The sequence below is a fragment of the Paramisgurnus dabryanus genome, chromosome 1, assembly GCF_030506205.2.
Source record: "Paramisgurnus dabryanus chromosome 1, PD_genome_1.1, whole genome shotgun sequence".
Lineage (NCBI taxonomy): Eukaryota > Metazoa > Chordata > Actinopteri > Cypriniformes > Cobitidae > Paramisgurnus > Paramisgurnus dabryanus.
Genome location: NC_133337.1, coordinates 6,836,142 through 6,860,447, shown reverse-complemented (window position 1 = coordinate 6,860,447; position 24,306 = coordinate 6,836,142). Strand labels below are relative to the sequence as shown.

At 36.8% G+C, this 24,306-nt stretch overlaps 1 protein-coding gene across 1 annotated transcript in view; it reads right to left on the bottom strand.

Annotated features, from left to right (window-relative positions):
- The window catches only part of scube1 (signal peptide, CUB domain, EGF-like 1), a 113,380-nt gene that overhangs the window by 29,661 nt on the left and 59,413 nt on the right, over nt 1-24,306 (bottom strand). Inside the window, exons 6-8 of the mRNA XM_073815861.1 lie at nt 15,270-15,395; nt 12,236-12,352; nt 181-270 (exon numbers count right to left, since the gene is read on the bottom strand). Coding sequence (XP_073671962.1) covers nt 181-270; nt 12,236-12,352; nt 15,270-15,395 — 333 coding nt within the window. The remainder of the gene's footprint in view (nt 1-180; nt 271-12,235; nt 12,353-15,269; nt 15,396-24,306) is intronic.

Below are 24,306 nucleotides of genomic sequence, written 5' to 3'. Positions count from 1 at the left end.
ATTGTCATAGGGGACATTTCTCTAATTTTCTGGAGGGGTCAGACACAGAAATCTGGACGAGTGACCTTAGGGGGAGGAGCAAAGGAAAGCAAAGAAAAGAAAAGCAACTCAAACAGACTAAGGAGGAGCTAGAAGCACAAGTGCCATGGCAACACATAGAAAGAGGAAGAAAAGAGTTACCCATAAGTAGACGACGTTTCACCCGCTTGTCTACATCAGCTACTGACGTGGAATTGAATTCAGAGCTCTCAATTGCAGCCTCATCTTTCTCTAAAACACAAGTAACAGGGGACAAACAGGGAGGAGCATGTTAATGAGAAGCCCAATGTCCATCGCCCGCACAGGCTGACCCGCCCTTGGCGCCACGCCCACCGACGCCCGGAACGGGCTGGCACGATCCCATAATGGGCCATAACCGACCCGCTCGCGGACGCAGGATCGACGTTAATGCCTGGACGCGGGATGCCTGACCATCTTGGCGTTTGAGTTTGAACCAAAGCCAAGAGGCATAAAGCCATGAAGAAGCGCAAATCACCCCTGTTAGTGTTAATCACATGAACAAACAGTTAAATAAAAGAATTCTAAAGATCTCCCGAAAAGTAGAAAAACAGACGACCAGTTTTATCACGAACATGGGTGGTGGGAGGAGCTTAACATAATTGGGGATTGGATGAGAGGGGCTAATATTGAGGTTATGATGCTGTTTTCATTGTAGTTCTTGTCTTCCATATGAAACGGCCACTCGTTTACCTCAGTGAAAGAATGGACGAGTAGTGGAGGAGAGACAGAAGGTAAATAAAAAGAGATACAGGGAGACACAGTAGAAGGGGTGGATACACAAAGGGTCCAAATTTTTTTGCCACATCTACTAAAAGCGTTCAGATTTAAAACATTTTCTGAAGATAAACAATTCTCTATTCTGTAACATTACTTTTTTGTAATGCTTTAATCGCAATGACAATTGAGCCATTTTACATTTCTAATAATGTTCAAATAATGACGCAGTCTACCTCTTTCTGTAAAAATGTATTATATTTTAGGTTTGGTGGCTTAATGTTGCCTTAATGTTGCCAATGTTTCAGATAATATATGTGTCACCACATGAACTTCCACATGAAATTGTTACAACAGTAATACTGTGCTTACCATTACAATATGTCACAGTTTCAAATAAAATTTCCACTGGCTATTAACAATCGTCAAATTTTACTCTAATTTGGTGCTTGGCAAAGGCCAATTTGGACCCTGGATACATGTTAAAGACAAACTACATGATTATGAATGACAGAGAAGAAGATGAAAGATACAGACTCAACACAAAAAGACAGTGGATACACTTAGTGACAGGATAAAAGTTAAAAGGAGAGGTCAGAAGATGACATGAAAAGAATGAAGGAAGGTGTGGTCTCATGGTGGGGTCCATGAGAATAACAGAGGTTTAGGCGTGGGACATGCGGAGAGGTGAATGAATGACAGAGTCTGGGGCAGCGCTGGTTGCCTGTTTGTCTATGGAACACATTACAACTGGCTTTGACAATGCAGAAAACCATTTAACAAGTGTAGGAAGTGGGGATGCTATGGGCAGGCTTATGTAGTGAGAACGGTTAATGGCTTTTTGCATGCAAATACAAGGACAGCATTGGTGTTAGAGCAGAAGGGGGTGGGGTTCTAGGCTGCAGGGAGCCAATCCAGAAGAAGTGCAATACCTTATTTTAATATAATGCTCCCCAAAATTCTTATTCTGTCATCCTAATGTATTTTTTAATATGTGATGTTAGGCCAAATATACATTCAAGGGGACGGAGGCTTACACTCCAATACCTTTGTATCATAAATGCTGTCTAATTTTATTTTACATACATTAAATATGGTGTTTTAAGGTTTATAGCAGGGGTTCTCAAAGTTTACATTCAAAGGTCCAAATCTGAATTCTCATCATTTTCATAGGTCCGGAAAAACTTTATGTAAATCATTTGTTTATATAACAAATCAACACAAATAGTTTGGAAAAAAAATAAGTGTTTTTTGCATTTAAAGTTATTTTTTTTTAAACAAACACAAAAAATATGCCAAAAGTAACCAGGTGCAAAATACAGAGCAACCTAATTAGAGAAATGGCACAGTTTGTTCTCCATCAGATGCATAAACCATGGCAAAAAAGTGTGGTTGGTAGGCAGAGACACTGACCAAAATTAGGGGTGCACCTATAAATTGGCTGATGATGCTTGCTTTGCTTCTCAATGAATTACGGTGAACTGCCGCTACATCCAAAGGCCAGGGGGGCGCTCTCGGGCAGAAACTTAATATGCGCTGCAGACGAAGAACTAGACACACGCATCTCCAGGAAATGTCTTAAGGATATATTTATATTGCTGTTCTTCAAACCTTTTCAGGTATTTCATGATAATACAGATTATGTATAAAGATTATGTTTAACGAGTGTTGCTTTTTCAAATGCATGTTATAAACGACTCAAACCAACAGTGATTTCAGATCGATAAGGACTTACTGATCAAAAGCCGTAGTACATTAAGTAGCTGTGCATAATATCTGGGTGTGATGGCTACAGCGTTAGGACATTTTTGAATAACTCGTTTTATTTTCGGACCTCTTAAATCTAAAAAGAAAAAAAAAACGTAACGAATGGTTAACAAGTTTAATATGCATTTGTAAAGTAGCAAATGCACACATTTAATCAATCACATAGAAATTAATGCACTTGTAATATGAAGTGAACGCCGGGTCCGGATCAAGTTCCCGTCGGGTCCGGATCCGGACCGGAGTCCGGACTTTGAGAACCCCTGGTTTATAGTATATACAGATAACATATATAGTTAAACACCACCGATTTCTACACTTGACTGATCATCACTGATATCAAACATGGTGCAATATGTTTTGCTGAGCACATTTGAATGGAATACTGTATGATAGCCTTTAATTTTGGTTTAAAGGGTAAGTTCACCCTAAAATTTACATTTTTGATTATTTACTCAACCTTGTTTTGTGTTTTTATTTACAATGGGGATGGATTCTGATTAACCCGACAATTAAACTTCAAAGGGATGAAAAAGCTTCAGTAAACTCCATGTAATTCATGCAACCATATAATCTACTAAAAAGTTTAGTAAAAAACAAACATAATGGCCCTTTTCCATTGCATAGTATCCCACAGGTTGGGTCGGCTCACTTTTGGTTTTTTTCCACTGGGTACGGTACTTAGTACCCGATACTTCTTTAAGGTCCACCTCGGTTGGGGTTTCAAGTAAACTATGCTGATACTAAAAAGTGTTGTGACACAGTAGATCACTGATTGGTTTTAGGGAATCGTCACTACCAGCGTCATCGCTTCATTCAAGATTAGCTTTACCTTCGTGCATGCACTGGCTCGAGCAAACTTGTTGTCATCTGTGCTTTGTTGTAAGTTCTCAAACTCCCTTTAGCAGTAAAAAAACATCCAAATGCTGAGAATCAGGAACACCATACCAGTGTTCCAGACTTGCAGTTTGTGGTGGCATATCCATGACGAGCACCTCTGCAGGTATGCGCTGTATTTTTGCAACTTAAATGATGTTCAGCGGAGTGTGTCGACTAACGCCACAGATGTTTGTACAGAAACTGGCATATGAGACGGACATAGTGATAAATGTGATGTGCAAACATTTATTTTTGATGGTCAATTTTAATTTTGGGGCGGACTGATAAATAAATGAATGTATGAGAAACACTGCATTCCAACGATGCTTGCTCCCACTTTTTGTAAGCAGCGCAAATATAATGACATGTCTATAATCCCTCCCACTCTGAAGTGTTACTAAACTCAATGGAAAAGCCAACCAAGCCAAATGGCGCTTTTCCATTGCATAGTACCCCACGGTATGGTTTAGTTTGGGTCGGCTCAGCTTACTTTTGGGAGCTTTTCCACTGGGTGCAGTACGTAGTACCCGATAATTTTTTTGTACCACCTCGGTTGGGGTTCCAAGCGACCCAAGCTGTTACCAAACGTGACGCGAAAACACTGTAGATCACTGATTGGTCTGAGAGAATCGTCACTACCAGCATCATCACTATATTAGCTTTACCTCAGTGCTAGCTTGCGCTGTCTCGAGCAAACAGGTTGTCATCTGTGCTCTGCTTTAAGTTCCCAAACTCCCTTTTAGCGATAAAAAACATCCACAGGTTGAGAATCAAGAACACCATAACAGTTTTTTCCAGACTTGCAGTTTGTGGCGGAACATTCACGACGAGCACATCAGCATTATATATGCAACTTCAACGAGGCTCAGCGGAGCGCTGTTGACTGACGCCAGGGTTGTTTGAACAGAAACTGTCATGTGAGACAGAGGTAGTGAAGTGATAAACAAAAAAATCAGTTTGTGGTGGCCAATTGTAATTTTTGTGGCGGACTGAGAAATAAATAAATGGTAATGTACAACGACGCTCTCACTTGTATGATGTCACAGCAGTAGGCAGCGCAAATATAACAACACGCCTATAATCCCTCCCACTGCGAAGTGATACTAAACTCGATGGAAAAGCTAACCACGCCAAAGTGAGGTGAGCTGACCCAACCCAAACTAAACTAAGCCGTGGGGTACTATGCAATGGAAAAGCGCCAAAAGTAGAGTGAGCTGATACAACCTGAAAAATACTGTAGGTTACTATGAAATGGAAATGCGCCAAAAGTAGAGTGAGCTGATACAACCTGACAAATAGGTTACTATGCAATGGAAATGCGCCATAATGGTGCTACTAGGATCAACGGCTTGGCTCACTTTACTTTACGTTGGCTCAGTTTGGTTTTCACTGCAGTTTATTAACGCTTCAAAGTGGGTGGGATTACAGACTTATTGTTATAGTTGCACCACCTCTACTGCTGTGACATCATCCAATGTGATCTAATGAGAATACGTGTATTTTGTAAACATTTACTTACATTTTAAATGAAACGTATCACATCAATGTGTTTTATTAATTTGCTGTAATTTAAAATTGATACACTTGTGAGAAACAGATCCGAATTCAACAGATCCTGTTTTGCTTTTTATTTTCAACAGCACTGTTTTGGGTAGGTTAAGGTGTAGGACAGTATTAGAAGCTTAAAATATCTTTTAAATGCTGTATAGTTACTGTTGTTAAAAATGTCCTACCTGTACACATTTCTGTCCATTATGTTGCATAATATAAAATAATTTCGGTATAAAAAGAGTTTGGGTTAGGGTGGTAACATATCGAATGTTATAGAAAGGAAAATGAAACAGCAATCTTTATGGTATGAAATATTTTTCAAATGTTTTACATTTTGTAGCTGTAAAAACATAATAATGCTACAATTAAATGTTACAAATACATTTACATTGTACAGTGTTTCAGCATCTATTTAAACATACAAAAATAAATTTTGTGCTTTTTAAAGTTATGATATAATACAACGTATTAACAGTGAGACCAGGCTGCATCATCGCGACACAAGCAAATGTGTTTGTGATTTTTGGTATGTGGATGTTTTTCACTGCTGAAAAGGGAGTTAGGTGACATCACTTGGTTTGCTCGGTGGCACAAGGGTAAGCTAATCTTGAATATATCTATTACACTGGTAGTGATTATTCTCAATGATCTGCAGTGTTAATATCAATATGGCTCGCTTGAAACCTGCTTTTAAACATTTTTAGTACCACCTCCTCTATATAAACAACTTGTTTTTCTTGTTTGTGTACACTCTTGCATGAAGAGAAGAGGCACAGGTCAAGTGGCCTTTTATCAATAAAGGATGATTTAATTTGTTTTTCACTAAACCTGTATGCCTCCAGGATACCTTACTTGTTTTTAGTATACTTGGAATATATGGCACAAGTCACATGGAGTTATTTTACAAAACCTTTGGGTTTGTGAGAACTGGCAGTCACAATCCACTCTTATTGTACATTTTTTAATTCCCGTTTTATGTTACCAAGCACAAAAAAGCCATAGCGGAATTGAGTAAATAATTAACAATTATTTGGTTGAACTAACCCTTTACGGGCGCCTTTTAGTTCCAATTCCTATTGATTGCATTCATTGTATGACATGCAGCTATCTTACACATACATTCCTATTTACTTGAATATGGGGTGAATAATTAATGACAGAATTTTTTATTTGGTGTTTTGTGTTTGTTCTTCAGCATTGTAAAGCTTATCTCACGATTGGAGGACGCTACGTTTGACATTAGAGACATCTGTGTACTATTTGTGTGTTTACGAATTGTGTGCTTGCTTACATTTGAAGACTCTAACCAGAGGACTCCACCAATCAGAGGCTGGAGTGAGCACGGGAAAATCAAAGAAACAACTAAATAAATTAGAAAAGAACAAAGTTAATAATAATCTGCTACCTCTGACGTGACTACAGTAAAACCATAAAAAGCACAGGGGTTACTAATAATGTTTTTACCGATGAAGAAGAGAAATTAGAACAAAACGGAGATGGAGAAATACAGTTTTTCACTGACAAAACCATGCAGATGTGCATTAGTGTGAAAAAACAGGACGCAAACATACAAGCCAATACTAGTAAAAAGGCAAGGAGAGAAAAGGGCGTGCAGAGGGAAATACGACATGCAACTAGCATAAAAGTAAGAGAGAGATAGATAGATAGATGGAGACATGAGAGAGAGAAATATACCGTCTAAATGAAATAAAGAGTGACAGGTGAGTGTGGATGCCAGTTTTGCGCTAATTCTTTAAATAAAGGTTGCAGACAGGGTTGGTTCATGCTTGTTGTGGAAGCGGTGTTGTCGGGGTCGAGGATATTGGATTGACTGGCTCGTTTCAGAGAGGTCAGGCAGGGGCGGGACCGGTGTACAGATCGGCTGCTCAGAAGGGATGTTGTTTTCTGATTGGTGGGGACGCTACCGCTGATCAGGCTGCAATTGAGAGGTACACGCTAGTTGCGTTAAGCCCTTATACCAGTATATTTGCCTACAAACCATTTAATTCCAGTCAGAATCACACTTTAATTGCGGACAAGACAGGCAATCAGTAACTTTCACCAGAGAGGCATAAAGAAAAGGAGGAGCCCATGACAAACGCCACACACAGGAGCAAAAGGGGAGTCCTAAAGGAGCACTAAACACAGGGAAAGACCAGACCCACACAGCACAGCTAAACACACAGACCACAGCAAGGGTCAAGAGAAAGAGAAAAGAAGAGAAAGAGAAAAGGGAAGGGTGAGATGGGGTGGGATCGATCCCTGTACTCCTCTTCTCGTCCCTGTGGCCGTTCGGTGTCGCTCCGTGGAGACTGAAAAGAAAAACTGGTTGAGTGTTGAATGCTGGAGAGGATTCACTCCAGGCTCTAAGCTGCCAGATGAAAGGCGAATCTTTCCAGTGTATGGTACAACAAAACACACCTTTATGGTTATGATCCCGTGACCGATGAAGTATTGGTGCATTGGTGTATAAATGTCAGTGTAACACAATACATACAGTGACTCACTCTTCGAATAAAAGCTTCTGCTAGATGCCTACAGTAAATGTAAATGTACTGTAACGAACTAGCAGCAAAAGGTACAAAAGCTGTCATGGGGACGTTATCCTTTAAAAAGGTCCTAATATGTACCATTTACTGTAGGAACTATGTACCTCTGAGGTACTAATACTGTATGTACCTTTTAGGTACAAAGGTGAACTTTTTAAAAGGGTACCACCCCAGTGACAGTTTAAGCACAATAATTTATGTCGATTCACAATGATAAGCTTATAATAATCATGTACAAGTTGAGCTATCAGGTCATATTTCCCAAGATATAGATATAAAGAAAAGTATGTACAGTGGCAAGAAAAAGCATGTGAACCTTTTGGAATTGAAAAAACAAATTGCAATGAAGAAATTTGTCATAAAATGTGATCTGATCTTCATCTGATTAAGGGATATTGACAAATATAATGTGTCTAAAAATAATAAAAAAACAAAATTCTGATATTTCATGTCTTTATTGAACACACTCACTCAACATTCAAAAAGGCAGTGGAAAAAGTAAGTGACCCCTTAGCCATTAATATCTGTTTGCCACTACAAAGGGCGTATTTTGTTTTCTGAAGCCATTCTGTTGTGGACTTGCTCTGGTGTTTTGGGTTGTTGCATCACCCACCTTCTACACAGTTTCAGCTGACGTACAGACATTCTCACATTATCCTGAAGAATTGTCTGATATACTTCAATCTAGTTTCATCAGTCCAAAAAACATTTTGCCAATACCGCTGTGGACTGTCAGTGTGCTCTTTTGCAAACCTCAGGTGTGCAGCAATGTTCTAAGTATGCAGTGGCTTCCTTCGTGGTGTCCTGCCGTGAATACCCTGCTTGTTCAGTGTTTTATGTACTGTAGACACATGAACAGAGATGTTAGCACGTTCCAATGATGCCTTCAAATCTTTGGCTGTCATTCAGGGTTGTTTCTTTACCTCAATGATAAGTCTTCGTTGTGTTCGTGGTGTCATTTTGACTGGGCGCCCCCTTCTTGGTAGAGAAGCAACAGTCCCTAAGCGTCTCCATTTGTAGATTGTTTGCCTAACTGTAGACTGGTGAATTTCTAAAGTCTTTTGTAACCCTTTTCAGCTTTATGTAAAGCAACAATTCTGATCATAGCTCCTCTGAAAGCAGTGTTCGAATTATGTCAAAGCTTATGGGGGGTCCCCTACCTAAGCCCCACCCCCTGGCCAAGCCCCACCCCCCTCATTATAGGGTCGCTGTGATTTGACAAGGTAAGATGTGATCCTGGATCAACAATAATCTGATCCTGGTTTTAATCAAAGAAACCCCAAATTACCCTTAACTCAAACCCTAAACGTTTTTTACCCCTCACATTAGTGTGAAACACTGGCAAGGCGAGACATTTTAAACAGAATGGGGTAAAATAGGGTGGACCTCAATGCCTACCCTCAAATTACATATTTTTACTAGTAGTGGTTAAATGGATTACATTGCGTTTTTTAAATCATAGATCGAATAATTTTCGGATCAGCAAAATTGGGCTAGGAAAATAAAATAAGAACAAATTAAGAAATGATGAGCATATAAAAATAGAAAAGAACAAAGTTACAAATAAAGTAAGATCTAACAGTAGTATTTAGGTATAAATAGAATCAAATAAACATTAACACTGTCTTCTTTATTATATAAATTAAATATAATTAATCTTTTTAAAGATACAGAAGTGATTTTCCTTTGTTTTCTGTTGTTTAATTAATATAAATGACAGAAACAAGCAGATAAGAACTGCTGCTTTCAGACCAACACAAAGATTTGACTTCTTTCTGAACTATTTGCACTCACTTTAATACATAACTGAATGTTTTTATGAGAATAGGTGCGTGTGGTATTTCAAAATAATTTTGTGTTTGCATGCTTTAGAATCGCGCGTCTCCGTGCGTCCGCTTATTGCCTGTGCACACACAAAACAGCTCACTTTAACATCTTGCGCTCAAATTTTTTAAAATCGCTTGCATGTTAACATTTGCAAGGTTATAAACCACACATGCAAAAGATAAGCTTTCTATAAATAGTTATTTATTTCTGAATTATGCGTATTTGAGCGATTCGACTGCTTATTTATTATCATTTATGCGTGATTTCTTCTGCTTTCCCAATAAAATATTTTGTGTTTCTTTTGACTTGGTGGAGCAGCTGTCAATTTGTGTGTGTAGCCTCGCCACTCTTATGAAACAATAGTTTGATAAAAAAAAAAAGCCCTAACCCTAAAGATTACTAAACATTCTTACCGTCACTGAGGTGAATATAATCCACACGACACGCAGACAGAGACATTAACTCGTCTGTCAATTCCTCCAGAAAACAGCGGGAGGCGCACTTGCGAGTTTTTTATATTTATTTTAGACTGAAATCATTTGAATGAGTTTATTGCGAAATTGGGACAAATAACGGACAGCAGCCTATCGCTTTGTGACAGCGCAACATGAGAATTTTAAATTCATGTTGTATTTTAATTTTAATAAAAACCAGGGGACCCCCCTAATTTATATTTTTGTGGTTTATGGGGGGTCCCTCGAGGCTTATAGCAGGTCCGGGACCCCCCCAGACCCCCTTCAATTCGAACACTGTCTGAAAGCTCTTTTTGGCGAGGCACGGCTCACACAAGCGTGTTCTTCTTGTGCAAACTACAAAAGTTTGTGGGGGTTTTATCAGTCAAAAAAGCTGTAGTCCATACCTCCAAACGTATTATCTCAACCAGACTCCAGGTATGCTAAACCCTGACTACAATTATCTTTTTTGAGGTCATTAACTCAAGGGTTCACATACATTTACCACAAGCACTATGAGTTTTTTTTTTTTTTTGGTTGTTCTCAATAAGGACATGAAAGATCAGAATTTATTTTTAGACACATTATGTTTGTCAATAACTTAAATAAAGATCAGATCACATTTTATATCCAATTTATTCAGAAAACTATGAAATTCCAAAAGGTTTACATACTTTTTCTTGCCACTGTAAATTAGAAGCAATTGTATGTCTTAAACAGAGATTGTGATATAATGTTTGAAATTATGTTAACTCGGACTAAACTGAAGCCGACTGAAAGCTGTTTTGGAGCAAGTCACCTCAAAATGAACGACATCTTGACATCACATGACTCCTTTATGTTGCATTTATGCTTATTGTCAGTATAAACCCAAGACAACTGTCATAACATCCAGCACCTGAACTACTTCTAACTACTTCTAACATCATTTGCCACAGTGTGAGGATCTGATTGGTCATACTCCCTAACATGAAGTATAAAGGTGTTTCCTTTCTGCTCAAACTATGACGCCAACACTGTGTGACTGATGACCCTTCACAGGCCCTTGTGTGCCCACTAAACTCACCTGCCAACTACAAAGTCTGCTGTTTCAGACATAACTGGACTGGCAGACTAAGAAATCTAAGCCTTAACACAATCGTCCATAGATTCTGTCTGGAATATTTTTTGCTTATACATAATTTATGTAATGATAAATGGCTTATTTGAAGTTATTTAAACCTGGAGCGCACACACTCGCATAACAGGACGAAACTTTGCACAGGCTAATGACATAGCAGACCGTATTCGGTTTCAGCAATTTATGCCTTTCAAAATTCATTGTAGTGATGGTGAATACCCATTAGACCCAAATGAAATAAATTTAAACTCGTTTGGAAAGCGTCAGACACACACACATACACACATATAAAAGTGCTTCCTTGCAGCCAAACATCGCAGAGGCTAGAAAAGTTCATCCTAAGACAACAAGCATAAAAACTAAACTTACCTGCAGCAGGTCATTTATCTTCTGAATTTTAAAAGAAAGAAAAACAAAAACAGACAAACCATTTTCTGCTTCATTTCTGAAGTACTACCCCTGGATGAAGCCGCATACGCATGGCGTATAAAGTTTTCCCTTTTGGCAAAAATGGCAGAACACCATAAGCCAACCATTTGGCTCGTCTACCATTACCAGGATGATGGATGTGTTTTGCACGCGTTCAATGATGAAAATTCCATCATCAAGTGTGTCTTCCCAAACCCAACACACACACATCATGCTCGCACTCATAAAATCTTTCAATGCCTCCTTTCCCTACACAACGATTCATCACTCAAATAAGAAAAAGAATAATCGTCAGGAGAAAAAACACTTTGACCTCCTCAGTGTCACAACTAATGAGCTGTATAATTACTAAATTTGCAGTTAAATGCCAGGTCAAGTATCACTGTCATCTACCTAACCACAGCAACTCCTGCTTTTATAGATGTAATATGGGCTGAAAATTTTAAACTGAAGTATAGCTTCACACATATGATGCGCTCTAGGGTTAACAATGCCAAAGTTTTCTTTTCTCAAACCAACACACTTGCCCTCAACAGTATTCTGGGATCCTCTGTGTGGAAGTGGTGATACGGACCATTCTGCAGGCCTACAAAAACTCCCTCTGACAAATAGGACAGTATGTTTGTTGAAACAGCCTTGAACTCATAACCCTGGTAAAACTTCCCCACTACTCCCCCATTTCTCTCTCTCTCTCTCTCTCTCTCTCTCTCTCTCTCTCTCTCTCTCTCTCTCTCTCTCTCTCTCTCTCTCTCTCTCTCTCTCTCTCTCTCTCTCTCTCTCTCTCTCTCTCTCATTGTGTAAATACAAAAACTTGTGTAAGGTTATTGCCATTAAATCACATTAACTTCATTTGAAGATGAGCAGAAAGTTTGTGTCTGTGAGAGACTCACCAATGCAGGTCTTGCTGTCTGAGTGCAGGGCATATTTTTGATGACATCCACACACGGGCCCTGTTTCTGTGTCATCACACGTGTGTTGGCAACCTCCGTTTCCATAGTTACATGTCACTGGTAACACACAACAACTGTGAGGAAGGCTAAAATGGTTTAATGTTATCCTGTAGATAACCATCTAATCAAGGTACACATATACACAAGAAAATATCTGACAAATTCCACATTGCATACTACAGTATGCCTGAAAAAACGTGAGAGCCCTGCAATTTGTATCATTCATTCTGACACTTTTTAAGATTTCATTTTAGACGAATTGTCACAGTTAAAGCCAACAGGTTATAGATTAAATGTGGCAATAATAAAATAAAATAAAAAATCTTGAAAGTATTTGCTCTTTTTTTCTTTTATTAAAGTTATTGTAATCGGAACCAGGATTCGATAAAAACCGGATTCGCTAAATGGAATTGGCATCGGAATCGCTATCCAACCCTACTGATATGCAGTATGCAGAAATAGGATAAGTGTGTTTGAAACTTAAGTACTGTACGTCAATTACACGGATGCTTGATTCAATTTAATTTTATGTTGTTGCAATGCCCCAAAGTTGCAGATCATCATATTTAAAAAGTATGCACTTTACTATTGTAATTTTGTGAATTTAGAAATACTACACAAACAATATTTTTTAGCCAAGCGCTGGGTCAAAAAGGGACGAACCCAACCCGTTTTGTTGAAATTTAACCTATCCTGGGTTGCTTCAACCTAAAATGCTGGGTTGTTTTAAGCCATTGTTGCAGGGGCGTTGCTAGACATAAAGCTCTACTGGGGCACAGGCCCCCCATTTTTTGCTGACTTTTTTGAAAGCCTGCTGTGTGCAAGAAGTGTGCAACACTTACAATGTCCTTTGCTTAACCCACTATTCTACAGTGCAACAGTTACTGAGAAAGATACATATATACAAGTGTAATCTTCATCATACCTAACATTATTAATACGTTTGGAGGCATAAATGGCATAATACGTTTGGAAATAATGACAGCAGAGAAATATTTTCTACATTATACAATGATAGCAATGATTAATAACTTATTTTTACAAGAATATTTTAAGAAACCAGTCATTTTATGACTGCTATACTAAATAATCTCAGTCATAGTTACTGCTAACTGTCCTAGAGTTCTTAGTAAACTAAATATTAATTTCATATCTGAAAATACAGAACAGTATAACACATACATCTGTTGATTTTTTGAGCAACAATGCAATTCTATAGACTTGATAAGAGGTTTTCCTTAGCTTTTTCCTCTAATGTTTGAGACCTGACTTACATCCCTTAAACTCATCATCTCTCCAAAACATTTCTGATGTACATCGACAGAAGACAATAATGATCGAGTCAAAATATGATTAGCATTATTATTTAGAAACTTACTTTAGTCTCGTCATGTTTTCATAAGCTAACTCAATCGCGTGGCGTCACCTTTTTAATGCGGTTGTGCGCAAATGAATGCAAAGACGCGCGTGGACATGGATAAGTGCGTGCACGCGTCAATGCGACTGCTTCGTCGCTTTTACAAGCGTAAATTGGGCAACTACATTGCATATAGATCCGTTTTTGCCTCGATTGTCTTTGTAAAGGATTGCACCAGTTAACTGCTAAAATTTAAACTTGAGATTTACACCGGGGCACAAAAGATTTACACTGGGGCATGTGCCCCAGCAAAAGGGGTCTAGCGACGCCCCTGCATTGTTGGATCAAATTTCAACATGTTCTGGGTTAATAATGGCTGGGTTGTACCTTTTTGACCCAATGCTTGGTTGAAAATAACCAAGCATTGTTTTAAGTGTAAAAGAATGTAAAGTGGGAATCAGTCAGCTTCTCTTGTACATATATAAGATTATACATAAAATCTGTTAAATACATCCAGATTATTACATTCATTTACATTTAGACAATGTCATCTGTAATAAAGCATAAATTATATAAAAACACATAAGCCGAGAGGCTGTGTACTATTATTATTTTTGCTTGCTTGTTTCTTCATAATTACAACTTATAACTTTTGATATGTCGAGATCATGAATAAATTAAGTCGAGATCACAAGAAAACTACTTTTGTTATTTCGGGATGACGGGAATATTTTATAAAAGCAATTAACAACTGAGAGAAAGCTCTGTATCTCACACACTTCTCTACATTTATGTTCGGTTACATTTGTTCAGCCAGACAAAATGGCTCTCCTAATGTTCAACTTCTAATATATAGAGAAAACTTTGATGAAAAGAAGTTTTAAGGACTTCAGTCGACCTTCTTCCAGCGAGTTTTTAAAATGAGAAATTGCAGATGAAAGCTCTCCAGATGTTCCCGCCAGATCCACAGCACTATAACTAATAGTCCCACGACAGACGAGAGGCAGAAGTGGTTTATTTAAGAAGAGACCATATTAGAGGACTGACTAAACTAATCTGTAGACCTCTTGTTTAGCTCTGATTACACTTGCACTTTAAGTTATATATTGGACCGCCACTTCGGCATGAAAAGGGAACACTGAAGCATTTTTCCATACCACTTGAAAAGGATCTAAACAAGTGACATCAACTCAGATGAGATTAACTGTATGTACAGTATGTGAGGACATCATAATTTATAGCTACATTTATACTTCAATGAATAATAATGTGGTATACTAAATTTTACATGGTGCCCCTTTAAATGTAATGGGTGGCGCTTTTCAATGGTATGGCTCCTGTTTCAGCTAATGTGACCATGCATGTAATAATTTATTGGTTTCTACATACATAATATCATCCTACATAATGTAAAGAGCATTTTGTGTAAATAAAACCTCAATATCTTAAATGCTGACTGAGTAAGGTCATGTCAATGATTGAAATCAAACATTGATGCTCATGATCTTGCCATTCCAACTGAAAACTGAAAATTCAGTGGAAATGTAAACGTTTTAATGTCAACTCGATTGTAGGACTTGAACGGCACAGAATTGGATTCTGAAGTTGAATACATACATTTGCAGTCGCGCTGATTTTCGGCCAGCTCAAAACCTGGGCGGCATTCACACGACACCCCGCCTTTGGGAGTCTCTCTGCAGATGTGAGCACAGCCATGGTCCTTGTTCATACAGTTCATCCCATCTGTGGAAAGAAGAACAGAGTAAGCAAGAGAACCGGAGTGAGGAAATTAATGTTAAATTCATGTAATCTTTCCATTACAAGTGCTTCACTGACAGGCCCTTGGAAATGAGTGTGTGAGTTTTATGAGTGGTGTAAATTAGTTTAATGTTTCTGACACAGGACCTTTTTCACACACAGAGCAACACTGACATTTCGCCTGACCTGTGGAATCACACACAAAGACTTTCTCCACGGACAACGTGTTCAGCAAACATTCACAACCCTGCTTTTTCTCGCATTGTTTACTCCCTATTCTGTTCTGTGAAAACTTAAAGAGAAAATGGTCACTCCTGTCTGTGCAATTAAAATCAAAGACAAATGAGGCTTCTTTCTTTTTCATATCATGTTATTCGCTGTAAATTACTCGTAGAATTACTTGTTTTTTGTGCTAGTAAATACAATGCTCTCCTCCATTTTCTGATACAACCTGATGTGTCAAATCACAGTTGTGGCTAGTAGGGATACAGCGATGGCCAAAATCTCACAAAATCTTGGCAAATGATCGTTGTTTTCACCTAATCCTACCCCTAAACCCAATATTTCATGAGATTTAGGCCGTAACTTTTTGCATTGACATTCTATGTAATCTACTTGAGCAAATTATTTACTTTCACTTCTGGTGTGCACCATTAGGCTTCTGTAAGTATTTTGGGTACAAATTAGGGCTGCACGATTTGGGTAATTTTTCCCATTGCGGTTATTGATGCTTATATTGCGATGTGCGATTGCGATTATACTATATGGTATCATGAGTCAACTTGATGGGTTTTAAGGAAAAATCCACACACAGTTTAGCTAAAATGTGTATTTGTAAAACTAGAAAAGTTTTCGTATTGCCACGTGATGTTGCAACTGCTCAGTGTCAGTAATCCTAAATCCAAAATACCGCCATACAACAGACATAGAGTTTTTTTTTAGCTACCAGATCACTGTCAATCTCCTCTGCATCCATCTTCGCTCTGGTATAAGTGACGACGCACACCACACACGTGCATGCCACACGTGCATTGCCTTTTTTGTTCGTTTTTCTTTCTTTTTTTAAACGGCAAGGAAAATCATCAAACAGTTATCAGAAAGTTTGTGTTAAAAGTCCACACATTTATTTATTTAATATAATTGCAACATTTTGCTGTCATATAATCGCACAGGCTGACATCGCGATTGCGATTGCGATGCGATTAATTGTGCAGCACTAGTACAAATGATACTTTCATTAAATTTGTATAATGTTTATTTTGTCAGTTTGAAGCATGACAACTCTAAAGGCCAAAGTAAACTTCCGTTGTTACGCATATGCGAGGGTCAGCGTACAGTGTGTGTGAGACGCAATTTTCGTTATCAAAAGAGCAACGCTGGAGAGTGTACATTCTACAGGAGAATTTGGTATGTAGCCAAGGAGATGCATTGCATTTTATCGCAATATGCATGCGTTGAACGTCAGTCTACACGTACGAGTCAAATAAACTATACTTGCCAAGCTGTGTGTTCGAATTTGCATGTTCATTCGCATACACATACAAAACAGACTATACTCCAGGCTTAATCCCTATTCACTTTCCCTACTTTTATTTATTTCTTTTTTATATTATTAGATTACTTTAGCTTATTTTCCTTTTAGAACGTTTAAAGAAAATATACATAAGTAACAAAGCAGAGACATGAAGAAATACATCTAATGTGCAGTCCTCAACATAACACATCTCTGTGTTATTTTTGGAACAACACGCTTTATGTTGTTTTACTTGTGTTGTCCTTTTTATTTATTTTAACACAAATTCAACATGAAATGACACATAATGTGTTAAAATAATAGCCTGGGTGCCAGGAATCGTGACTGCTGAATAAGTGGAGGGACATGCTAGGCTCCGATATTTTTCAAGCCAACGTAATGGGTAACTATCGTCGTGGATGAAGTTCACCTAACGTACAAATGGTAAGAGATAGTCTTACTGTATGACTTAGTAAATACTTAATGTTGTGATATAAATGAAATGTTGTAAACATAGTAGGTGTTGATGTACGTTCGCTTAACTCAGACTTAGTATAATCACAATGATGTTAGTATCATTGTAGCGAAATTACTAAAAGTTCGGTCAGGCTGCAAAAGACGACATTTCAACATACGTCACACACTCCGTTGCTCTGATTGGTCATAGGTCTATCCAATTGAGTGGAGAGGCATTTTTCGGTTGAGACAAAACAAATGAAGTTATACAGTTTTGTAACAACATGAGTGTGAGTAGAGCAAGCTTTAATCTAAAGCAACTTACAAAACTTAGGAAAACAACAAAGTGGTTTGTCTTTGGAAGGCAATAATATGGAAAACGCAATACAGAGTTATTTGTATAGCACTTGTTCATAACATTAATATAAAAAAACGAAACTATTAAACAACGGTTTGTTTGCTTTCTTTATTCTTTCACTTTTCCTCTGATCTCCTAAACAGCATAGCACGGTTATCTATCACGCCATCTCTCACCATCCTGAACAAATCCTCCTCTTCCTAAACAACACGACAACATAAAAGGGTGGAAAAAAGACAAAAAGGAACTGTTGGGCTCCTCTAATGGACATCCGCCTCATCTTAAAGCCAAACAATGACCAAAGAATGTGTATGTACACAAAAGCGAGTCTTCGTGGAAAAAATTTTGGTTTCTTGCATCTTTAACCCCCTCTATAGCCTCTTGAGATACTCTGAGTGCTCTCAGGCCGGAGCAGAGAGAGGGCTGCTTTTCTGTCGGCGGTCGAGAAGACACCTTGATGTGCCTAATTAACGTGGATTCTGGAGAAGACCATCCAGATTTGAAAAGACAGAAAGATCGGCCACATCCGAAAAAATGTGAAAGCATGTCATGAATGTGCAGTACTATGAAGTTTTTACTGTGGTTATAGTATGTTTGGACTTTTTCTATAGTGATAAAAAATAAAAATATGTTGCACTGTCTGTCAAATCCAGGTTAAAGTCTCATAATGTAATTATGAGATTAGGAGCATCAAAGTTTGTTTTCACATTCATTTCAATCTTTAACATCATCTTATTAAGTCAATATTAAAGATATCAAGGTCATATATTTACAGAAAGTTCTTTTCATTATCTAAGATTTAAATACAGCTTCAAATGGCTCTAAACGATCCCAAAAGAGTCATAGAGGTCTTATCTAATGAAATAATTGACATTTTTAGCATTTTATATAGAAAACAGCAAATCACAAAAATGACTTTATTTGGGTTTTCACAGACTTGGTCGCATATAACGTATTTAGTAGCTTGTATTGTAAAATAATGAGATAAGAGATATAAAAGACTGGGAAATGCTGCAATATAGAAACTTAATGGTGCTCTCCTATCTGTGTCCGAGTCATTTTTATGCAGATATTAAGGTTAATACTAATGTGAGACATATTATCAACTTGCTATGGGTTTATTGGTGTTTCAACTGGTTTAACTGAAAATGTTGGAGATCAAAAAAGACCTTTGGTCTAACTGCAAGTTTTAAACATGCCACACTGCTATTACTGCTGTTACATGAAGACAAAGATGTAAAAAAAAAACATGAAAGCGTGAAAGAGGAATTATATGTAATTTAAAGTGTGCATGAGTGAAAGAGAGACAGCACAAATTCGCACACATGGATGTGCCTGTGTTTAATATCAGACACAAGTATACAGTCTATGTATGTCTGTTCTGTTACCCATAAACCCAGCACTTAAAGGAAGTGCTCTAAAAGCCTAAAATGTCACGTCAAATGGAAAGACCCCTTTCAAAGTCAAATGCACAATAATTTATACAACTATTACAGTTCATCAAAGCAATGAGCTCAGCTTAATGGCCATAGATGGGCAGAAAAGGTTAGAAATCTTTGCAGCCCATCACATCAACTTAACTTGTCCAAGATTGAAATGAAATGACCATACCTCATTTCCGACAACCCTGACAATCTATCTCACATCAGAAAAGTCTTGGTCAATAGCATTTGTGAAGATAAAACTTTCCTGTTACTTTACGTAATATAGGAATGACGTTTCTGAAACGCACATACGTAATGACACAACCCTGTTTCCCATGTTTTGTAAATGCTGTTTTAATTAAAACCGGTAATTTTTTTTATCTCTCCAAAAGCACAATATGATACGTACTAAGCCATGAAATTCAATGAGGCTCTTTTACCATCAGCCATTGACGTCCTTTAACTGAACACAGCCCTCCCAATCTCTTGTTCAAACACAAGCTACTTAACAACTTGTCACTCACACTCACACAAGTTTATTAATTACAGTTAACATTAAAGTGGACCTTTATTCCAGAAGGTTTCACGGGTAGCCAAATGACCCTTAATGATGTTACTGTGATTGGAGAAAGAGACGGCATTCAGTTGTCTGTGTGCATTTCCCTTCTCTCTCTGCCATCCACTCTCTAGTTTACATGGCGACAACAAGGATCACATTCAAAAACTTTGAAACCAGTCTTTATAAGTTCGTTCTTAAATGTTTGTATATCTACATTTTTTGACAGCTGGCCCTCAAATCTTCCGACCCACCATTGCATCATATTGCCCAGTCTTGGCCCATGGGTGCCAAGTGTTCCTGTACACTGAAAAAAAAAAAGATTTGTTGGTTCAACTTAAAAAGTGTTTGTGCTGTCTTAAAATTTAAAGTTAACTCAACTTGAAAATATGAGTGACTGAACATTCTTAATATTTTTTAACTATTTTATGTTAAATTAATTAAAAAACGTTAAGGCTTCAGAAACTTTTTTAAGTTGAACTTGGTAGAGCAATGCACTGGATTACAAAAAGTAACTTTATTACTTGTTTTCAATACAAAATCTAGAAATGTTTAAATCAAGTATTTTCTTGATGGGCAAACTGACCTAAGAAAATAAGTCTAGTTTTTAAACAAAAAATATACAATTTAAGTAAATGTGAAAAAAATCCAATGGAGTAGGATTTTTTTTTTCTTGAATTTTTCTTGAATTAACTTAAATAAAAGTTCAAGATAATTTTTTTTTTCTTCACTGGTATATTTTTTCGCTTAGTGTAAGCACACATTCACTTAAATAATTCACTTAAAAAAATGAAGAAAATGCATCTTAACTTAAAAATACTTTGTTACGGTACACTGTAAAAAATAATTCAGTGGCTTTGTAAATATCACTAAAATAAATGATTAAAATAACTTAATAAAATCTCTTTATGTCACTAAGTTGATTTTTTGAGTTGGACAAACCAAAATAAATGACAAAAAATAAACAGATATTTTTGTGTAAAATGTAAAGATATTATTTAGTTGTATACATCAAATAAAATAAGTATTTAACTAACAGATTATTTCTAAAAGATATCCTTAATATTTGTTGTAAATTTGAATCAATATATTTCAGAATGTCACACTTATATATTTAAGTTTTTAAAACTGTAATAATTGCTTATTTCAAGTTAACATAGGTATTTAACATCAACAAAAAAAATTAGTAAGTTTCATGCATAACTTTAACTATGCTTTACTCAATATTTTTGGTGAAACATTTATTACATTGTATTATTTGAGTAAATCTAGGCAAACAAATTAATTAAATCAGATGTAAATTAAAAATCACATAGCCAACGGTTTTTTAATCAGCAATAGAAGAAACAGCGCCTCTTGCAGGAAGACAAACAACCTCAAAACTCCTCAAAAATCCTGGTAAGTTTTGAGTTAATTAATATTTACACTTGTTTTTAATGAAATATTTTATGTGTCCTTGCGTAAACAACTTAAGGTGTATTTATCTGAATACTTTCGGAGCCATACTCTAAACTGGGTACAATAACAGCTTTCTGTGCACATACTGCTAGATTAATCATGAATATTTTTATTTTACGTATTTATTCAGGTCACCAAAGTGTTAATACAGCTGTGCTACTTGAAATGTGTGTAAAATAATCATTTCTGATAATTTATTACTGCATAATGTGGTTGTGTAGACAAACACGTGTAAATCTGTATGGGTGATAGTCAGGCGATCCGAAATCCGGTCCTCAGTTTCGCTCCACCCGGACTTATTAGACCTTTCACATGGAAGCGGAACACAACAGAGCTTTACAGAGCTCACACGCTTATATACGTTTATATTAATTATCTCTGGACTCCATATGTCTATGCTTTATTTTCCTTTTTTGTGTTAAGGGTGTGGCACACCGGTTGAGAAGCGCCTCGTCTCGTGTAGACAACTCACAGTTTCTGAAACCGCACCGGACGTTCGCATTAAATAGCGCGAGGTTAGTCAGACAAAGTTTATCTCCAGATGTAAAATATGCATTCGCAGCCTATGTTATTCGTGATTTGAGACAAATGTGTTATTTAATGTTAAACTAAGTGGCGCTCTGTGGCAGCGTCCAGAGTCACAGCGGACAGCCGTTTAAATAAAGTTATCTTTGTTGCAGGTACAAGTGTTGGTGGTCCACCTGTCTGGGTTCATGTGATTCTGCATGCTGTGAATTTGAGAGACCTCTCAGAGTTTATTCAGCTGATTGTTTTTGTAACATGTACAACGTTTGCCATTTTCAATAAAATAACGTATACAAATTGCTTTGTTTATCATTAATAATTGATGGTTGAGTATGAAATAAATTTATAACATCAAGTAAATAAAACTAATTTATTTTAGTGAAATAATATTTACAAAATGTTCATTTACATCTAAGTAAAATTTTTAATGATATCAACTCAATTTTTTTGTAGACTTCACTAGGATTTTTTATTGATTTGCTTAAATATTTTTGATTCCATCTACTCAATTTAATTTGTGATAAGAAATTAATGTAATTATTGAAATCTATTTGATTTCACAGCTTTCAAATTTACTCAATTTTTTTAAGTGTAAAAATGCTTCACCAAAAATTTTGAGTAGATCATAGTAATAGTTTTTACAGTGTACCTAAGTAGATTTTTGTATCAGTACTTTACTTCACTTTACTTTATTTTTCTTACACATTTTTACTTTTACTTTTTTTTTAAATATCTGTACTTTTTACTTCTTACATTTTCAAAACATGCTTATTACTTTAGTTTTAATCTGTATTTTTTGAATAAAAATCAGGTCAGGAGATTTTTCTATCAACTTTAAAGGACACATTGGACCCAAACAATTTACAATTTAAATGACCTTTCAACGTCATGATGCATTACGTGAGGTCACACTGGCACATTACATGGCTAGTGCAAGACTAAAAGTTGTGGTTTAAAAATACATATTTTAAATTTTTCTTGCCGAAAATGTAAATCCTTTCATTAGATAAGACCATTATGCCTCTTTTGGGATCGTTTAGAGCAATTTGAAGCTGTATTTAAACTGCATTTAAACTGTAAAGTGTTGGGGTCCAATAAAGTCTGTTAAAATTAGAAAAATCTTGGAATTTTTCCCTATAAAAAACGTAATTTCTCCTCGACTGAACAAAGGAAGACATCAATATTTTGGAAGACATGTGGGTGAGTAAATTATTGGGATTTTTTTTAAGAAAGTGGAGTAATCCTTTAAATATTATGAATTTTCTTGGCATTTGAAATTGGATTCATGCATTTTATGTAATTCAACTATAATTAGCCTAAACAAAACAAAGTTGGATGTTCAGTCTGGGCCCTTTAATAGGTAGATCTTTCCTTTCATCAAGGCCATGGTTGGGGATCTTGGCGTAAAAAAGATTGGTGACCATTGTCTTAACACGGGTAACGTTTCGTTTAAAAAATCTTGAAATAAATTATTATGAGAAGTGCCTTTTGTCACAGACAAGAGATGAGGAATAATCACCTCCGTTTTAAATGTAACAGGTGAGAGTAGTAAGCTGAAATCATTTTGTATTAATGTATTAAAATGATGTGAGGTACAGTTAAAAGCATTAAACTAAAACAGGTAGTATTAATAGCTACTTTTTACTTAAGTACATGTGAGAGCCTATACTTCTTTACTTTAACTTAAGTAAAAGTGTAGTCAGTACTTTAACTTTTACCAGAGTATTTTTAAACACGAGTATCTGTACTTCTACTTGAGTAAAGGATGTGTGTACTTTTCCCATCTCTACATGAGTTTGAATCCCAGGGAAAACACATACTGTTAAAAAGAAATAAACATAAAGCTTCAATTTACTCTGTGGAGGGTCTGCCAAATACATAACTGTAATGTAAATGTAAATGCAGTCCAACATGGCTCCACCTGCCACAGTCAAACTACGTACAATGACATCTGTGAGAGGCATGGGGAAATACAGAAGGAAAACTATGAAGAGAGAGGAAAGGAAGCAACTTGCAAAGGTTATTTTACCTCATAAGCTAATATTTAATCAGAGTATTTATAACCAACGGAAGAAGGAGGTAAGACCTTTAGTGCCCACGTGCTGTCAACAACTCAACAGTACAGTTCAGAAAGAGTTCTTACTCCCTATAACCACCCGAGAAAGAATGATTCATAACACTTAAAAGAGTTTTAAATCATTTTTTTTTTCATTTAAAAACAACATCACTAGGACTACCAGCACAAATACGCTCACACTTGTGCACTTTAACCTCTGCCGTGACCCCGCAGGATTCCTCTGTCAAAGCAGGATGTTTGCTGGGTTTCAGAAGCGGATCAGCATGCGCAAGGACACACGAAAACACAAACACATGCATTTCTTCTTTTGGAGTCTTCGGGAGTCATTTAAGTTTTATGTACTGTAGTTAGTTTGGTGAAAAAGGTGATCATAAATTATTTTTTAATGTGTTTTTGTGTGGATTTGTATATGTGAACAGTGGTTAAATTTGCCAACTTCCTTTTTAGACACACATGCACGCACGCACGCACGCACGCACGCACACACACACACACACACACACACACACACACACCAAATAAACACATT